Here is a 17,277-nt window from a genome sequence, read left to right on the forward strand (position 1 = left end):
GGTGGAACTTTACTACTTAGATTTGACTGCCTGATGAGGCATACAAGACATACAAGAGAGTGTTTGCAGATGTAAATAGGGTCACTTATTATTGACCAAGAACTTATAAAATGAGTTCTCCTTCTTAAGTTTGACTAATAATGTGAATCATTGAAAGGAGACAAAGATCAGAGTGCTGAGGTTAATCAGATTGCTTGAAAGAGAATTCACTATGAGGTGAATTTTGTGAGCAGCCTCAGGGCAAGAGGAAGCATCTGTGATGTGAGTGCTTTGGGGCAGACTCATGGATAGAGTAAGCAGTCTGATGTGAATAGTTGTGGACAGCCTCAGGGCAGGAGCAGCCAGCTATGATGTGAATGGGTTGTATCACCATCCTGGAGTAACCAGCTGTGATGTCAAGTGTGGTGGGCCACCTGTCAGAGGCTCCATCCTTGACATGGATGGTTGTGGAGCAGCCTCATGGAAGGGATCCACTGTCTATGGGATTGGTTGTGTGTGAGCCTAATGTAGGAATCTGTGAGAGCTGAGTCCCTGGGTTCTGAACAATAGACACTGAATTCTGCCAACATTTCATGGTCCTTGGAGAGAACTCTAGGACTCACTTCTGAATTCCACTCCACCATCACCTCATGGGACTCTGAACAAAAGCACTAGATTTCCAGAACTCCTGAACAATAAAAATATGAAGTGAAAACATTTCTGTTAATTGAAGTTGATAAAGTTGTGGTTATCTGTCACTTGGCAACAAACAGGTTTTATAGCAAAGACATCTACTTTTCAGGAAACCTTTTGTCTGCATATCACAAAGAGTTACCAGCTTTTTTGTGACTCAGGATGGGGAGGGGTGTGTATATAAATGAATCATATCAATCTATAACATCAAGAGAAAAGGTATGGGGATTAGTGTTAGGGTTAGTGTTAGGGTTAGGGAGGGGGGCAAGAATGGAGGAAGGAAGGACTGTATAGAGGGAAAAGAGGGGTGGGAGGGGTGGAGTGAAGGGAAAAATGGCAGAATGAATCAAACAACATTACCTTATGTAAATTTATGATTACACAAATGCCTTTACTCAAATACAAACAGAGAAACAACATGTATCCCATTTGTTTATAATAAAATTAAAAAAAATAATTTTGTTCCTGATGATCAAAAAAAAAAAAAAAAGAGAAAAGGCATGTAAAGTTGGATATGGCCAAATGGATTGATGATGTGGACACAGTGAGAAGGAATAGTAAATTCAGTATTTTGGTTTGAGGACTCAGAATGGCCATAAATTTTCCTGGGTTGATTGTAGACTGGAAAGTGGAGTCTATGTGGCCTCTTCTAAATGAAGTTGAACTATCACTATCTCCTTGGTATAAAGGGAGGTGTCCAAAGACTCAGGGAGACTGGAATGCTGGAGATGCTTCATGAGATATACCTTCTTAGGAAAACCTGGAGGTCCAGAGGATGTGGTTTGTACCAGGGCTTTGACAAATTCAAACCCAAGAGCATGTGCTTATAGTCATTAGCAGTGAGTAAAATGGTCTTATCCTCAGGGACCAGTAGCCTGACCCATTGATCATGGTTTCTGCAGAGCTGCAGCATGAAAGAGCCCTACCAGAGTCTTATTTGCTATATACAAGAACCAAGGCTTTGCATCTGGTGCATAGAGGTCTGACTTGTTCTCTAGATCAGATAATCACAATTCGTTCTTTAACCTCCAGATCTGAAATAGATATCTTACTGCCAGAACTATACATTTTACCCAAATATAAAATTTTGGTTCCAAGTTAGGAAACATGGAAACAAAGATCTTTATTGAAATTAATGCAGAACTAGATCATTTTGCAGCTCTGACAATAGAACATATGCTAGCATATGGACAGCACAAGGACACTGAGAAGAGACATACATAAACAAGTCAAAACAAGCCAGGAAGGGTTTCTAACAATTTATTTGTATAGTTTGAAACAGATGCATTCACATGTTTAGAAAATCAGAAAATGTAGAAAGATTTGTTTAACTCGTACTTATTATGCCTCCATTTACCTAGTTTCTGTCTAAACCAGTAACAACCCTTTCAGTTTCTTCTTATTCTTGCAGAATGAGGATGGAAATCATTCACACTAATTTTATCATTATATTCCATTATGAATTCTATTATTTCACATTGCTTTACTTCCATTGTATTAAAATCCCTTGCTTTGTATTCCATCAATACATTTTTAATTCACCTATTGTTTGGGGGATACCACAACCTTTTGTTGTATGGATAGATTCTTATGGATATTTTCAATTAGTTAGTTAAATAGAACCTCTTGCTGGATACTTAGGTTATGTTTTAAAAGTAACTTGTGATATTTTTCATACTTTAATTCTTCAATGAGCATGTATTGAAGGATTAGGTCCTACAAGTGAAATTCCTGAGTCACAGGTGAACACTTTATTTATTTTGACAAATTTATGCCAATTGTCTCACTGCCCTTGCTCCTGGAAGCCTGGTGGTGGAAGGTCATAGAACCCACAGTTGCCTGAAGTGTGAGGATGGAGAATGGGAGGAAAGATGGGTCCCTCTGGCTCCATTTGACCTCTGCCTCAGGTAAGGGCTGCTGGTCACCAGGCTTGCTATCTGCCAATGTACACTTATGCATTTACTCTTGGTTGATTTTTTAAGTACAAGTTATAGGATTATGAACAGTTTCTACATATTTCCTTACTGAAGAGATCGAAGAAATAGACATTTTCTCAAATCTCACTGAGCAACATTTAGAAAGATGTCCATCCCTGTGGATCAGGGATCAAAAGAACTGAGAATTGTATGGCCAAGGGTCAGAAAATCTTGAATAGTTACTGTTATGAAATTATTTCCTAAGGGGACAGTTGAATAAAAGAAAGAAAGCAATCTGTCCTGTAGAAGAATAGAAAACAGAGCATCAGAAGGAGAACACTTTGAGCAGCCTTCTTCTCAGGGGGAGTTCTGTAGTGGAGTTTGCAAGTCTGAAGGTAGCGAACATGCTGGTGGTGCTTGTGGAGGAGGAAGACCATGTAACCACTAGCCCAGCCCATGACACCCTGGAACCCAGCATCTCGAAGGACCATGAGAAACAGGAAAATCCATCTGATTATCCAGATTTCAGGCAGAAAATAACAGTAGTTCTCACTTTTCCTAGTTTCTGATGTGTTCATTGTGTTGTATTTGATGTAAAATGGTAAGTTCATGCTTTTCACAGCATTGAGTATCCAAAAGAAGAGCAACAAGGGAAGGATGTGCCAGGCAGACCTGGGCTGCAGCCTCCTCCACCTGGAGGCTCTGGGACTGATGGTGATGGCCTGGACCACTGTGAGGAGACTGGTGGTGCAGATGGACAGGCCACGGGCCACCCTCTGCAGGTAAACAACAGTTTTACAGCCTACATCATCTAGAACATTTCTTAAACCAAAAGCTGCTATTGTCTTTTGCATTCCTCTGCAAAAAAGCATTAGGATGTTTGTAAAAGCCAAGTGGATGAGAATAAGATGAACTGATTTCTTCTCAGAACTCACTAAGAAAATGAACATACAATTCACAAAAACAGAAATATTTCCCACTATGCCAAATCCAGTTAGAAAGAGGACCACTGTTATCTTGATCATGTTCAAAACCATTTGTAATTTTATGGACAGAAAAACTTCAGTTCTTTGAAATCCTTCCTGAGAATAGCATCAGGTGCACTGATAGAAACCTGCAAATACAATTAGGTCAAGCACATTTCTGCTGTATTGAAGATGGTCATGGTACATGCTGTGGACCAGAGTTTTGTCCAAAAAACATTTTCATTTCCCCATGGCACTCTTGGAAGAACATTCTGTACCCTTTGAGGCATTTGTTGAAGAAGAAACAAATATGTGAAGTTGCAAAGCAGACTTTCTATATTTGATTTCCACATTAGCACAACTGAACTCCTTGTTCAAGTCATTAAATATCTCATATATTATAAATCCCAACTCCTCTTGAATTCAACTAAAATTTCCCAGTCTGAAAGCTCCCCTGTGTTTTCTGCTTAATTGACCATATTCCCAACAGTCAATTCCAAAGGCCACTCATCTTTAACTCTCTTCCTCTGCAAAATCTAACATACACACAAAATCTTATGGGTCCAACTCAACACCTCTTATATTTCCCAATATTTGTTTCTTCTGTAATACCTCTTCCTTTGCTCACTATGTATGCCTCATTTTGATTAGTAAGACCAATCTAGAGTCACCTCCCATGTCCAGTTTGCATCTTTAATTCATGTACTTCTACATCTAAGGATTGTCTTTTAAAACTCAAACTGATTCTGTGATTTCACTCCTCATAACTTTTCAGGAGACGATTCTGGTATGAACATCAAATAAACACATGCTATAGCACTTCAGCTGTTAAAGGTTAATCAGATAAAGGTCTCCAGGAAGACACCTCCAGAATGAGTCAGAATATGGACTGCAGGGAGGCAGAAACCAGGAGATGCCACCTAGCAGTGACCCAAGGACAGATCTGAGTTCCTGACTCAGTGAACACAGGGACTCTCAGGGAGGCCTAGACCAGATCTGGCATGTTATATATATCAAGGGGGCTCAAAAGCGCATTCACTGGGTGTTGTGGTGTTGTGCACTGTGCAGATGAGAGTGGCTTATGGAGTAGGAATCCACAGGGAAGACTGGTATAGCAAGGGCCTGGTGTCGCAGGGAGGGAAGGTGACTTCACTCAGATGGGGCCATGTTGGCCTTAGAACTTCTGTGTAACCCTGTCTGCAGTCATCCTAGCAGCCATATTTGCTCACGTCTGTCCTCTCCATCTGCTAATGAGCAGGGCGGCTTTGACATTATTACTCCATGTTGATGGATCTCCTCCCTCCCTCTCACCTTTTGTTTCTTCTTCTCTTTCTTTCTTTCTTTCTTTCTTTCTTTCTTTCTTTCTTTCTTTCTTTCTTTCTTTCTTTCTTTCTTTCTTTCTGTCCTTTTCTTGCTTCTTTCTGTTTTTCAATGAGTTTTAAGAGTTCTTTTAAAACATGTTGATTGATATTGTTATGGGGCACAACTTAACAACAGACCAATCACCAATGAGAAGTCCAAATTTGAGAGTTTTTATTAAGGCAGCCAGCTGACTGTCTCACACAATGCCCCAAAAAATGGCTATTGGGAGAACAGCCCCAACCACAGGGTTGTAGGGGTTCTTATACCAAAAATCACACTAATCATAAGTGTCTGTTGCTATGATTCAAATTACACATTAACATCATGAGATCATCAACAGAGGGGGAAGTGGGTCAAAATGACCCTTATCTAGGTACAAACTAAAGAATGATTCCACACAATCACCATTCACATGGTACATTGTTAGGAGCAATAGGAATCAAAAGAGAGCAATTCTTTACTTCATAGGAGTTGCCATTGTATATTATTAAACATGTCACACCAAGTAACTGATGATGGGCACAGAGGCGGGGTGTTCCCATGGGAGAAGTTTATTTCCTACATAACATGGAGTCTCAGATCAAAATGGAGTCTCTTTAGTCAGTTCCTTAGAGTCTGGCCTATAACATTCTTCATGGAGCCAGATCTGTCACCCCATCACATTACCCACTGGTTTTTTGTACATAATCAAATCATTGATTAATTAGTTAAAATTTTTTCAGTCTTATCTTTAGATGGTGTTTGGGGTCTCTGAGGACTGTCCATTTTCTTGTTGCCTTAACTCAGATGTGATGAGTACGTAATGTGAGTAAGGTCCCTTCCATTTCAGCTGGGTGTTAGTCCTTTCTGGAACAATTTGATGTAGACATAGTCTTCTGACTGAAATGGGTGTTAGAAATCAGTGGTCTCTTGGGGCTGGTTCTCTCATAACTTGAACCTGTTAGAGAGACTTAACAACAGGTTAGAGAGGAGCAGGTTCTTGTTAAGGGTGGAGGAAGTGCTCTGAAAGCATTAACATTTTAATCTCTCAGTGGTCGTTTGCCTCCAACTTTCTGGACCCAAACTGGTCCTTATTTTTGTGATTTAACCTAATTTACCTACCGATATTGAATGTTTTTAAAATTTTTATTATTTCCCCTCTAATTTTAGGGACTTTTTACTGCTGTAAGGAAAAGGGCAATGACCGTTCTTGCTGCTTCGCTCTTGTTCCCTGGGTTTAGGCTGACTCTGAGGGCAAGAGCCAAATATTGATTCTCTTGACACCTTTATTTTAAACTCAATCTTTAAGTTTTGATCTTAAACATCCAGCAAGGCAGTTTCACCCATCATTCAATAAGAATACTGGGTTTTAAATTTAATGTCTATGACTTTATAGTTATTTATCAGCTTTTATTAAACTGGGGTCTATATTATCTGCCATATAGGTGATGGCTTATTATCTCAAATTAATTTAGATTGTTCTTGAAGCAGTACCTCTGTAAAACATTAATCAGTCAACAGTTAGAGTTTACAAGGAAAATACAAAATGGAATTAACAACAGTAACAACATATTTAGTTGTGTAATAGCTATCTTAAATTCTGGCTGAGCTATATATTATATCCCCTGTTTGAGATCACAGTAATTTTATAACAAAAAAGCAATCTTTTGAATATAACATTAAGTGAACTGAAGTCTGGCTTATTTTGGAGCCACTGTAATATGTATTAAAGTGGGAGGCAGAACCTTATCTCAGGTAAGGCAGGGCTCTTCATAAATCTTAGGTAAAGTGGTCTAGTTCTAAAGCTGATGTTTTTTTTAAAATATCATTTTATAAAGTTTACATATATTGTTTCCTAAGTCTATATAAATGTTAATTAACACAGTATGATATTACACCTAAAACATGAATCAAAGAAAGCTGAGAGAGCTTTTAACTTTCCTTTTGTGTGATAAAGTGGCAAAATGTTTTCCTGTTTCATGATATTAACCTTTAAACAGATCAGACTCTCATTATCTTTTAGAAATACATTTACATTTTTATCCCAGTGCAGAAGGCAACATAAGTTTCAGGTCCAGTTACAGACCACTAAATGATATAGATAAATCCCCAATAAAATTTCTTATTCTGATAAGTTTAAAATTACCATTACAACTTGAGGTTGGAGAACAACAGCTTGATAAATAAGAGTAATAGAATAATGATTGCATTGATTATTTTATATTAACCATGTTTAGCTTTTAAAGAAAATTTAGACTTTGTAATGTGGTACAATACTCTAAAATAACAGTTGCTATTTAACCAGAGTTGTACAAGCCCCCAATTTTTAAGACTATTTGCTCTAGAGAATAAAACTTAACAGACACAATGTTAAGAGTAAATTAATATTTTAAGAATTGTTGGTCATTTCAGCATATAGACTGAACTTTGGTTTATATCAGTACATTAATATTTGACCTTAGGAAAACCTCGAATAGTTTTAACTGTTGTATTCCTTACATATACATGTAAATCTTTTAAAATTTACTCTTAATTAACATTTTTAATCACTTAGACACTCTTGTTGTTTACTTAGATGTATTACAGCCTTATTTTATCAAATAGACTTTTTTACCTAGAAACATTTATACTTAATATATTTTTATACTTAGAACCTTTTAATGTTTTAATCTGTTGATTCCTTTCTTAAAATTTATATTTTGAAACAACCCTTATAAATTTAGATAAATTACTCCATTTTAATCAGATGAAATACTTTGTTACTTATAGAACTCTATTTAAATATAGTTGAAACTTTTGGACACTTTATATATAATAATACCTGTTAAGATTTTTAGTACCCCTGTTTTCAGTGATAACACAAAGTAAATTTAAATCCTCTTTTTACTTACCAATTTATGAAAACACCAAAAATGTTTTAAGTATGTTATCTTATGGAATTTAAGGAGTTAAGAGTACTTGATGTTATATTTAACAGCATTTTAACTCTCTAAACCAATCAGATATCTGTAAAAAACACATCCATGATTAAAAAACATTTTAAATCATGTAAATCAAAAGCATCTGGATTCATTTTTTAAATTTTAATATATGAGCTCGCATGTCAATTTTGGTACCAAATATATGTAGACATGACAATACACCAGGTGTACATATACTTGAAATAAACAGATGAACAAAGACCTTAGAGCTTATTTTTTAAAACCCATTAGACCGAGAGTTAACCCTTGTAAACTGGCCTCTGAATGAAACAGAGCATTAAGAAAACCTTATTGTTGGATAAAATAGGTCTGATAAAAATTAACTTAGGCATACCAGATTGAAATTATGAACTCAAAAAGTAGAATTTTTAAAAGTCTTTGGCTTCCATCCTGATGTGGTCCCTCTCATCAGAGATGAAAAGTAATTAAGAGAATATAGACAAAGGTTATGCCTTATCCCTCCCTGGAGGAGTTTCCTGAAGAGATAGCAAGGGAGCTGCTTCCATTGGTCTGCTTGGGAGAGCCCCTCAGGTTGAGTTCTTGTTCTAAACCAGTTTTTCTGGTCTCCTGGATAGCAGTCATCAAAATTTTAGCCTGGCATTTTGGTGGACCAACTCCAATAGTTGAAAGTTCCAATTGGTAGCAGTTTACATTTTAATGTAAACATTAGTGAACATGGTTAAAAACCTTTTTAACCATTTTTTTTTCCAAATTTGACTACAAAACATTTGATCAGATTGTTCAGGCTGACCAAAGACAATTTGGATGTCCCCTGAGGTGGCCATCTGACCTCGAATGTTGGTCATTCCCTCTGACAAAATTTAGAGAGAGAAAAGACATTGCAGCGGGTTCCACACTCACTGACTCTCTTCTGGAATTCCTGGAAATTATTTAACATGCACTGGAGGGAAGTACATGACGTGAGGGAGACTGACCCATGCTTACACTTAAGGGCAACAAAAAACAGAAAAGGACAAACAAAGAGCAGATAAAACACCAAAGACATGGACAAGTGGCCACTCCAGATTCCAGACCAAAGAAACTGAGCAACATCTTGCCAGTCCCGGACTCAGGAAGTAATGCTGCGTCCAGCCTTCCTCAGAGTCCCCAGATGTGGATCCACCAGAAACAAACTTACTGGTCCCCCAGGGGTGTACAAACAGGTGACTCTCTTGGAGAATTTAGTTCACTCCTGCGGCTGGGCTCCACAGACCATGCAGCCTGGGGCTGAGGAACGTCTCTCAGAGGTTCTCCGCTAGGAGCAACGTTGTGGCCTCTCCCCTCTGTAGGAGTTTCCAGGTCAGTGGTGAGTGGTGGTTGCCCAACAGGCAGCGAGGATCTCGCTGGGGCCTCCAAATGTTATGGGGCACAACTTAAGAACAGATGGATAACCACTGAGAAGTCCAAATTTGAGAGTCTTTATTAAGCCGGCCAGGGGACTGACTCACACAATGCCCCAAAAAATGGCTATTGGGAGAACAGCCCCGACCACAGGGTTATAGGGTTCTTATACCAAAAATCACATTAATCATAAGTGTCTGTTTCTATGATTCAAAATTACACATTAACATCATGAGATCATCAACAGAGGGGGAAGTGGGTCAAAATGACCCTTATCTAGGTACAAACTAAAGAATGGTTCCACACAATCACCATTCACATGGTACATTGTTAGGAGCAATAGGAATCAAAAGAGAGCAATTCTTTACTTCATAGGAGTTGCCATTGTGTATTATTAAACATGTCACACCAAGTAACTGATGATGGGCACAGAGGTGGGGTGTTCCCATGGGAGAAGTTTATTTCCTACATAACATGGAGTCTCAGATCAAAATGGAGTCTGTTTAGTCAGTTCCCTTAGAGTCTGGCCTATAACATTCTCATGGAGCCAGATCTGTCAGCCCATCACAACATGTAGCAGTTGCGGGTAATCATGAACTGCAGGGGAAATACCATCAGGTGTGTACCTGTGTACTGGTTAAGATAGGGTAGCTGACATTTCCCTCTCCTCATCTCTTTCTATTTAGAGACCTCACACTCCTCTCTGTAGTCCTTCAAAGTATATGTGGTGGGTCACCAGGGACCATGACTTCCCTGTTGTGCTGTAGATCATGGAATTTAGTCCTTCCCTCCAGCTGTTCCTCAGGGCCTGCTGTTAATCCTCCCTCTCTGCCTTCCAAACCTTCCCAGTCTCTGGAGATCACTGTTCTATGTTCACATTGATAGGATTTCACTCTTTCAAATGAACCTCTCCAACCTCACCTCCCACCTGAGACTCACCTCAGACCACTCATCAATGCCCAGAACAGAAGAATCCAGGTGTTTGAGTGATCCCCAGAGCTGCACATGTTCTGTGTAGTTGGGATGCCTTTCTGCAGGACTTCTCCCTGCACCTACTGTTGTCTTCCAGAGCTGCCTTACATGTGTGCCTGTCTTGAAGTTCTCCAGAATCTCCAACTGCATGAACCTGGACTTACACACAGGTTCGGTTCCAGGGAGCCTAGGGATATCAGTTGCAGCCTAACAGTTCTGTGTCCTCTCATGACAAGCCAGAAGGCAAAGGTCTGCACCAGTGCATTCAGCAATGTGAAAGAAACTGGGATATGATGGAACAGCAGTGCTAACCAGTGCCTTTGGAGTAAGAATTGGGGACAACCTGGGTTGGAATATCAGTATGCATTCCTGAAGATTCCTCCATGCTTAGGGTCCTTATAAAGCACTTCCATGATTTCATCACCTAGGCCTCCTTCCCATTTTTCTCATCCTCTCTTCACCTTGCAACTATCCAAAGCTCTTCCATGGATGTGAGGGAGCTTTGAGATACCTTCTATGTCACTGCCTTTTCTTTTGGACTGACTAATATGAACATCACTGGTTGGGTGGGGTGCCACTCTGGAATTCCAAATGACTTTTGGAAACTATTTACAAGGCCAGGTTCTGCCTTCAGATGATGCATGATGCCTCATCTGGGTCTAACCTGATGACTCAGATAGCCATGCCATCTCAGTCCCAGTTTTCTTTACTAAAAATGAGATTAGTGGTTGCTGTTCTGTAAGACTAAGCAGTTGACAGTGAACCAGTTGGATTGAACTAACTCATAACCTGACAAAAATGCAAGAAATTTTCTGGAGAGCAGCTCTAGTTTTAGATGTACCTGTTTTGAGCAGTGCCCCATCAAACTGGCAGGTGGAGAATGGGTTCCACTTACACCTGTGATGTGCTGTGTCAGAACAGCAAAGCCCATGGGGGTGCAGGAGAACCCTCCAGGCAGCACCTGCAGAGCAGGATCACCTGAACACTGAGGGAAAAGACTCGATATGAGGACAAAGGTGTCCCTGTGTGAAACCCAGAAAGAGGTGAAGAAACTTACAAAAGCTGATTAATGGTGACAGCATGATGCAGTAAAAACACAGTGGTAAAGTTTGTTTAAGAGCCCAAAGAGCTTCTGTGATGCTCTGGTTTTGAGAGAAGCAGGAAGCTGACCTAGATCTCGACCGCAGAGCTCTCTGAGGAACTCGGTCCTCCTCAAAGGAACCAGATGCCAGTAGTGGCAGAGCACCTGTGGCACTGCCTTCATCTCTGTACCCGGGTGCATATGTTTACAGACAAGATGAGCCAGTGTCCTGACTGTCACAGACCCTCTCGTGTAGCCAAAGAGACAAAGCAAAATTCACACTCTGAGGAAATCACACAGGGCACCGTGCAGCAGACAAAGGAGGTCAGGTCCACTCACCTTGGTGTGCTGCAGACAGCCTCTGCGCTGGTCCTTCTGACAAGGGGCAGTTTACCAGGTCCTATTTGTACCCTCTGGCTTTGTGGAGTCCTTACCTTCCATGAACCACCACCAGGACTCCAGTTGTCACCGTTGACACCTGTCAGGGAGAAGCAAAGTCCTGCCGAACCTGAGTCCCTGAAGGACCACTTTCCCTCTCCCTCCACAATTACTGCATTTGTTGCACTCAGAAATTTTCTGAGACTTAATTAGAGTTAATTGTCTTAATAGAACAGTGTCTAGTGAGAAATTGAACAACTATCTAAGTTCCTGTAGAAGATTTCCCATTTCTCTGGCCTTCCCTTCCTATTCCCCAAGTTCCTCAGGTCCATCACAATGGGGCCAGCTTGGGAAACACAGAATAAGTCATTTCCCTTCTTTCTCAAGGTGTTCTTCAATCACAGGGATATGATATGTAATGACCAGTTCTATGGTGTCTGCTTTCTGAGTGTGTTCCCAGCATGCACCCAGGAGGAACAAGGATCCCCAGTTTCACCCACGAATGTAGGCAGTTCAAGGTCTGGATCATGGGCGATCCAAGATGGCAGCCTAGAGGGAGACTGCACCTCCGGTCGCTCCACAACCCAGGAGTTAAGAAGGGGAGGCATTGAGAGACTCGGACTGAAGTGGAGCCACGGGTGAGTCTGCCCACTGGGTAAAGCTCGGCCCGGGTGGCAGGCCCAGATAGAGGTGGCTTATCGGAGCCGGGCAGGGCAGCTAGAGTCATCCACAGGCAGTCCTGCGCACTCCGGCGGTGGGCCCCGCCCACACAGCCAGCTTCTCCAGGTTCTCGGAACGGAACTGGCCCGCTAGTGAGAGCCTGTCTGAACAGAGCAGGCTCCGAGTCCCGGAGCCCCTGCAGTGCAGTGTACTCCTGCAAAGAACCAGCGGAGAGCCTCGATCTGCAATCAGCCTCAGGGATAAGGGCAGGGCAGCCGGAGACCTCTTCAGGCGGCTCTGCCCACTCCGGCTGCGGGCTTTCTTCACGGGGCGATCCAAGATGGCGGCCTAGAGGGAGAGTGCACCCCCGTTCGCTCCACAACCCAGGAGTTAAGAAGGGGAGGCATTGAGAGACTCGGACTGAAGTGGAGCCACGGGTGAGTCTGCCCACTGGGTAAAGCTCAGCCCGGGTGGCAGGCCCAGATAGAGGTGGCTTAGCAGAGCCGGGCAGGGCAGCTTGAGTCTTCCCAAGGTAGTCTTCCACACTCCGGCAGTGGGCTCTTCTCACACGGCCAGCTGCACGGTGCAGGCCCACAGTGAGAGCATTTCCGCACAGAGCCAGTTCCAAAACGTGGAACCAGTAGGGGGCTAGGGGCAGTATTCTTCGAATGAGCTGCTTTATCAGATTCCTCCAAGACATCAGGCTACTGAAGGCTGGGAGGTGATACACTGGAAATCTACTGGGACACTATAAGCCAATAGTGGAAAACTGCAATATCTCAGGGTCCCACTGACAACTGACCATTATGAGAAAACAAGGGAAGAAAATGTCCCAAACAAACCTAGATACTACTTCAATAAAACCCAATGACAGCACAGCAGAAGAAATGTCAGAAAGGGAGTTCAGAATGTACGTAATTAAAACAATCAGGGAAACTAATGAGGAGATGAAAGAGCAAATGCAGGCATTGAAGGAGGAGATGAAAGAGCAAATGCAGGCATTAAATGATCGCACCAATCAACAGTTAAAAGACCAAATACGGGAAGCAAGAGATCATTTCAATAAAGAGTTAGAGATACTGAAAAAAAACCAAACTGAAATCCTTGAAATGAAGGAAACAATAAACCAAGTTAAAAACTCCATAGAAAGCATAACCAATAGGATAGAACACCTGGAAGACAGAACCTCAGACATTGAAGACAAAATATTTAACCTTGAAAACAAAGTGGAACAAACAGAGAAGATGGTAAGAAATCATGAACAGAATCTCCAAGAACTATGGGATATCATGAAAAGGCCAAATTTGAGAATTATTGGGATTGAGGAAGGCTTAGAGAAACAAACCAAAGGAATGAACAATCTATTCAATGAAATAATAACAGAAAATTTCCCAAATCTGAAGAACGAAATGGAAAACCAAGTACAAGAGGCTTATAGAACTCCAAACATACAAAATTACAACAGACCCACACCAAGGCACATTATTATGAAAATACCTAACATACAAAATAAAGACAGAATTTTAAAGGCCGCGAGAGAAAAGAATCAAATTACATTCAGAGGGAAACCAATAAGAATATCAGCAGATTTTTCAATCCAGACCCTAAAAGCTAGAAGGGCCTGGAACAACATATACCAAGCCCTGAAAGAAAATGGATGCCAACCAAGAATCTTATACCCAGCAAAACTTACCTTCAAATTTGACGATGAAATAAGATCCTTCCATGATAAACAAAAGCTAAAGGAATTTACAAAAGAAAGCCAGCATTACAGAACATTCTCAGCAAAATATTCCATGAGGAAGAGATGAAAAACAATGATGCAAATCAGCAACAGGAGGCGCTAGCCTAAAGGAATAGCCAAATAAAGGAGAAACCAAATCATGTCAAAAACAAATATGAGTCAATTGACTGGGAATACAAATCATATCACAATAATAACCCTGAATGTTAATGGCCTGAATTCATCAATCAAAAGACACAGACTGGCAGATTGGATTAAAAAGAAAAATCCAACAATATGCTGCCTGCAAGAGACTCATCTCATAGAAAGAGACACCCATAGACTAAAGGTGAAAGGATGGGGAAAAACATACCATGCACACGGACACAGCAAAAAAGCTGGAGTATCCATCCTCATCTCAGATAATGTGGACTTCAAACCAAAACTAGTCAGAAGGGATAAAGAAGGACATTACATGCTGCTTAAGGGAAGCATAAATCAGCAAGACATAACAATCATAAATATCTATGCCCCGAACATTGGCTCATCCACGTACGTCAAACAAATCCTTCTCAATTCCAGAAACCAAATAGACCACAACACAATCATACTAGGCGATTTTAACACACCTCTCTCACCACTGGATAGATCGTCCAAACAAAAATTGAATAAAGAAACTATAGATCTCAACAACACAATCAGCAATTTAGACTTAACGGACATATATAGAATATACCATCCAACACAGAATGAATACACTTTCTTCTCAGCAGCACATGGATCCTTCTCTAAAATAGACCATATTTTATGCCACAAAGCTACGGTTAGTAAATACAAAAAGATAGAGATACTACCTTGTACTCTATCAGATCATAATGGATTGAAATTAGAAATAAATGACAGAATAAAAAACAGAAACTTCTCCAATACCTGGAGACTAAATAATACACTATTATATGATGAATGGATAACAGAAGACATCAGGAGGGAAATAAAAAATTCTTAGAAGTAAACGAGAACAAAGACACATCATATCAAAATCTCTGGGACACTATGAAAGCAGTACTTAGAGGAAGATTTATTTCATGGGGTGCATTCAAAAAAAGAAGTAGAAATCAACAAATAAACAACTTAACACTACAGCTCAAAGCACTAGAAAAAGAAGAGCAGACCAATACCAAAAGTAGTAGAAGACAGGAAATAGTTAAAATCAGAGCCGAAATCAACGAAATCGAAACAAAAGAAACAATCAGAAAAATTAATAAAATAAATAGTTGGTTCTTTGAAAAAATAAATAAAATTGATAAACCCTTAGCCACACTAACAAAGAGAAAGAGGGAGAAAACTCAAATTACTAAAATTCAGAATGAACAAGGAAACATCACAACAGACACGACTGAAATACAAAACATAATTACAAGCTATTTCGAAAATCTATACTCCAACAAAACAGAAAACCTTGAAGACATCAACAAATTTCTAGAGACATATGAACTACCTAAACTGAACGAGGAGGACATACACAACTTAAATAAACCAATTTCAAGCAATGAAATAGAAGAGGTCATCAAAAGCCTACCAACAAAGAAAAGTCCAGGACCAGATGGGTTCTCAGCCGAGTTCTACAAAACCTTTAAAGAAGAGCTCATTCCAATACTCCTCAAACTATTCCATGAAATAGAAGAGGAGGGAACCCTCCCAAACTCGTTCTATGAAGCCAATATCACCCTGATACCTAAACCAGACAGAGACACATCAAGGAAAGAAAATTTCAGACCAATATCCTTAATGAACATCGATGCAAAAATTCTCAACAAAATTTTAGCAAATCGCATACAAATATATATTAAAAAGATAGTGCACCACGATCAAGTGGGTTTTATCCCAGGGATGCAAGGTTGGTTCAACATTCGGAAATCAATAAATGTCATTCACCATATCAACAGACTTAAAGTTAAGAATCACATGATTATTTCAATAGATGCAGAAAAAGCATTTGATAAAATACAGCATCCCTTCATGCTCAAAACACTAGAAAAAATTGGGGTAATGGGAACATTCCTAAACATTATAAAGGCCATCTACGCTAAGCCCATGGCTAATATCATTCTAAATGGTGAAAAAGTGAAAGCGTTCCCCCTAAAAACTGGAACAAGGCAGGGATGCCCTCTTTCACCGCTTCTATTCAACATCGTCCTTGAGACTCTAGCCAGAGCAATCAGACAAACCAAAGAAATTAAAGGGATACGAATAGGAAAAGAAGAACTCAAACTATCCCTGTTCGCTGATGACATGATTATATATTTAGAGGAACCTGGAAATTCCACCAGAAAACTTTTAGAACTCATAAGTGAATTCAGTAAAGTAGCAGGTTACAAGATCAATGCTCATAAATCCAATGCATTTTTATACATAAGTGATGAATCTTCAGAAAGAGAAATTAGGAAAACTACCCCATTCACAATAGCATCGAAGAAAATAAAATACTTGGGAATCAATCTCACAAAAGAGGTGAAAGACCTCTACAATGAGAACTACAGAACACTAAAGAAAGAAATTCAAGAAAACCTTAGAAGATGGAAAGATCTCCCATGTTCCTGGATAGGCAGAATTAATATCGTCAAAATGGCTATACTACCTAAAGTTCTATACAGATTCAATGCAATTCCAATTAAAATCCCAATGATGTACCTCGCAGAAATAGAGCAAGCAATTATGAAATTCATCTGGAAGAATAAAAAACCCAGAATAGCTAAAGCAATCCTCAGTAGCAAGAGCGAAGCAGGGGGTATTGCAATACCAGATCTTCAACTCTACTACAAAGCAATAGTAACAAAAATGGCATGGTATTGGTACCAAAATAGACAGGTAGATCAATGGTACAGAATAGAGGACATGGACACAAACCCAAATAAATACAGTTTTCTCATACTAGACAAAGGTTCCAACAATATGCAATGGAGAAAAGATAGCCTCTTCAACAAATGGTGCTGGGAAAACTGGAAAACTATATGCAATAGAATGAAACTAAACCCCTATCTCTCACCCTACACAAAACTCAACTCAAAATGGATCAAGGACCTCGGAATCAGACCAGAGACCCTGCATCTTATAGAAGAAAAAGTAGGTCCAAATCTTCAACTTGTTGGCTCAGGATCAGATTTCCTTAACAGGACTCCCAAAGCACAAGAAATAAAAGCAAGAATAAACAACTGGGATAGATTCAAACTAAAAAGCTTTCTGTCAG

General features: G+C 40.0%; 1 protein-coding gene across 1 annotated transcript; it reads right to left on the minus strand.

The window, feature by feature from the left end:
* Nucleotides 1-2,848: 2,848 nt before the first annotated feature.
* LOC124988683 (vomeronasal type-1 receptor 4-like) lies at nucleotides 2,849-3,625 on the minus strand. Its single transcript, XM_047558365.1, has one exon. It carries the CDS (start codon nucleotides 3,623-3,625, stop codon nucleotides 2,849-2,851), a length of 777 nt encoding a protein of 258 aa, XP_047414321.1.
* Between the last annotated feature and the right edge of the window lie 13,652 nt (nucleotides 3,626-17,277).

The sequence above is a fragment of the Sciurus carolinensis genome, chromosome 7 (genome assembly GCF_902686445.1).
Source record: "Sciurus carolinensis chromosome 7, mSciCar1.2, whole genome shotgun sequence".
Lineage (NCBI taxonomy): Eukaryota > Metazoa > Chordata > Mammalia > Rodentia > Sciuridae > Sciurus > Sciurus carolinensis.

Coding starts and splice junctions, on each gene's coding strand:
- LOC124988683 (XM_047558365.1), bottom strand. CDS start 3,625: ATGGTTTTGAACATGATCAAGATAACAGTGGTCCTCTTTCTAACTGGA.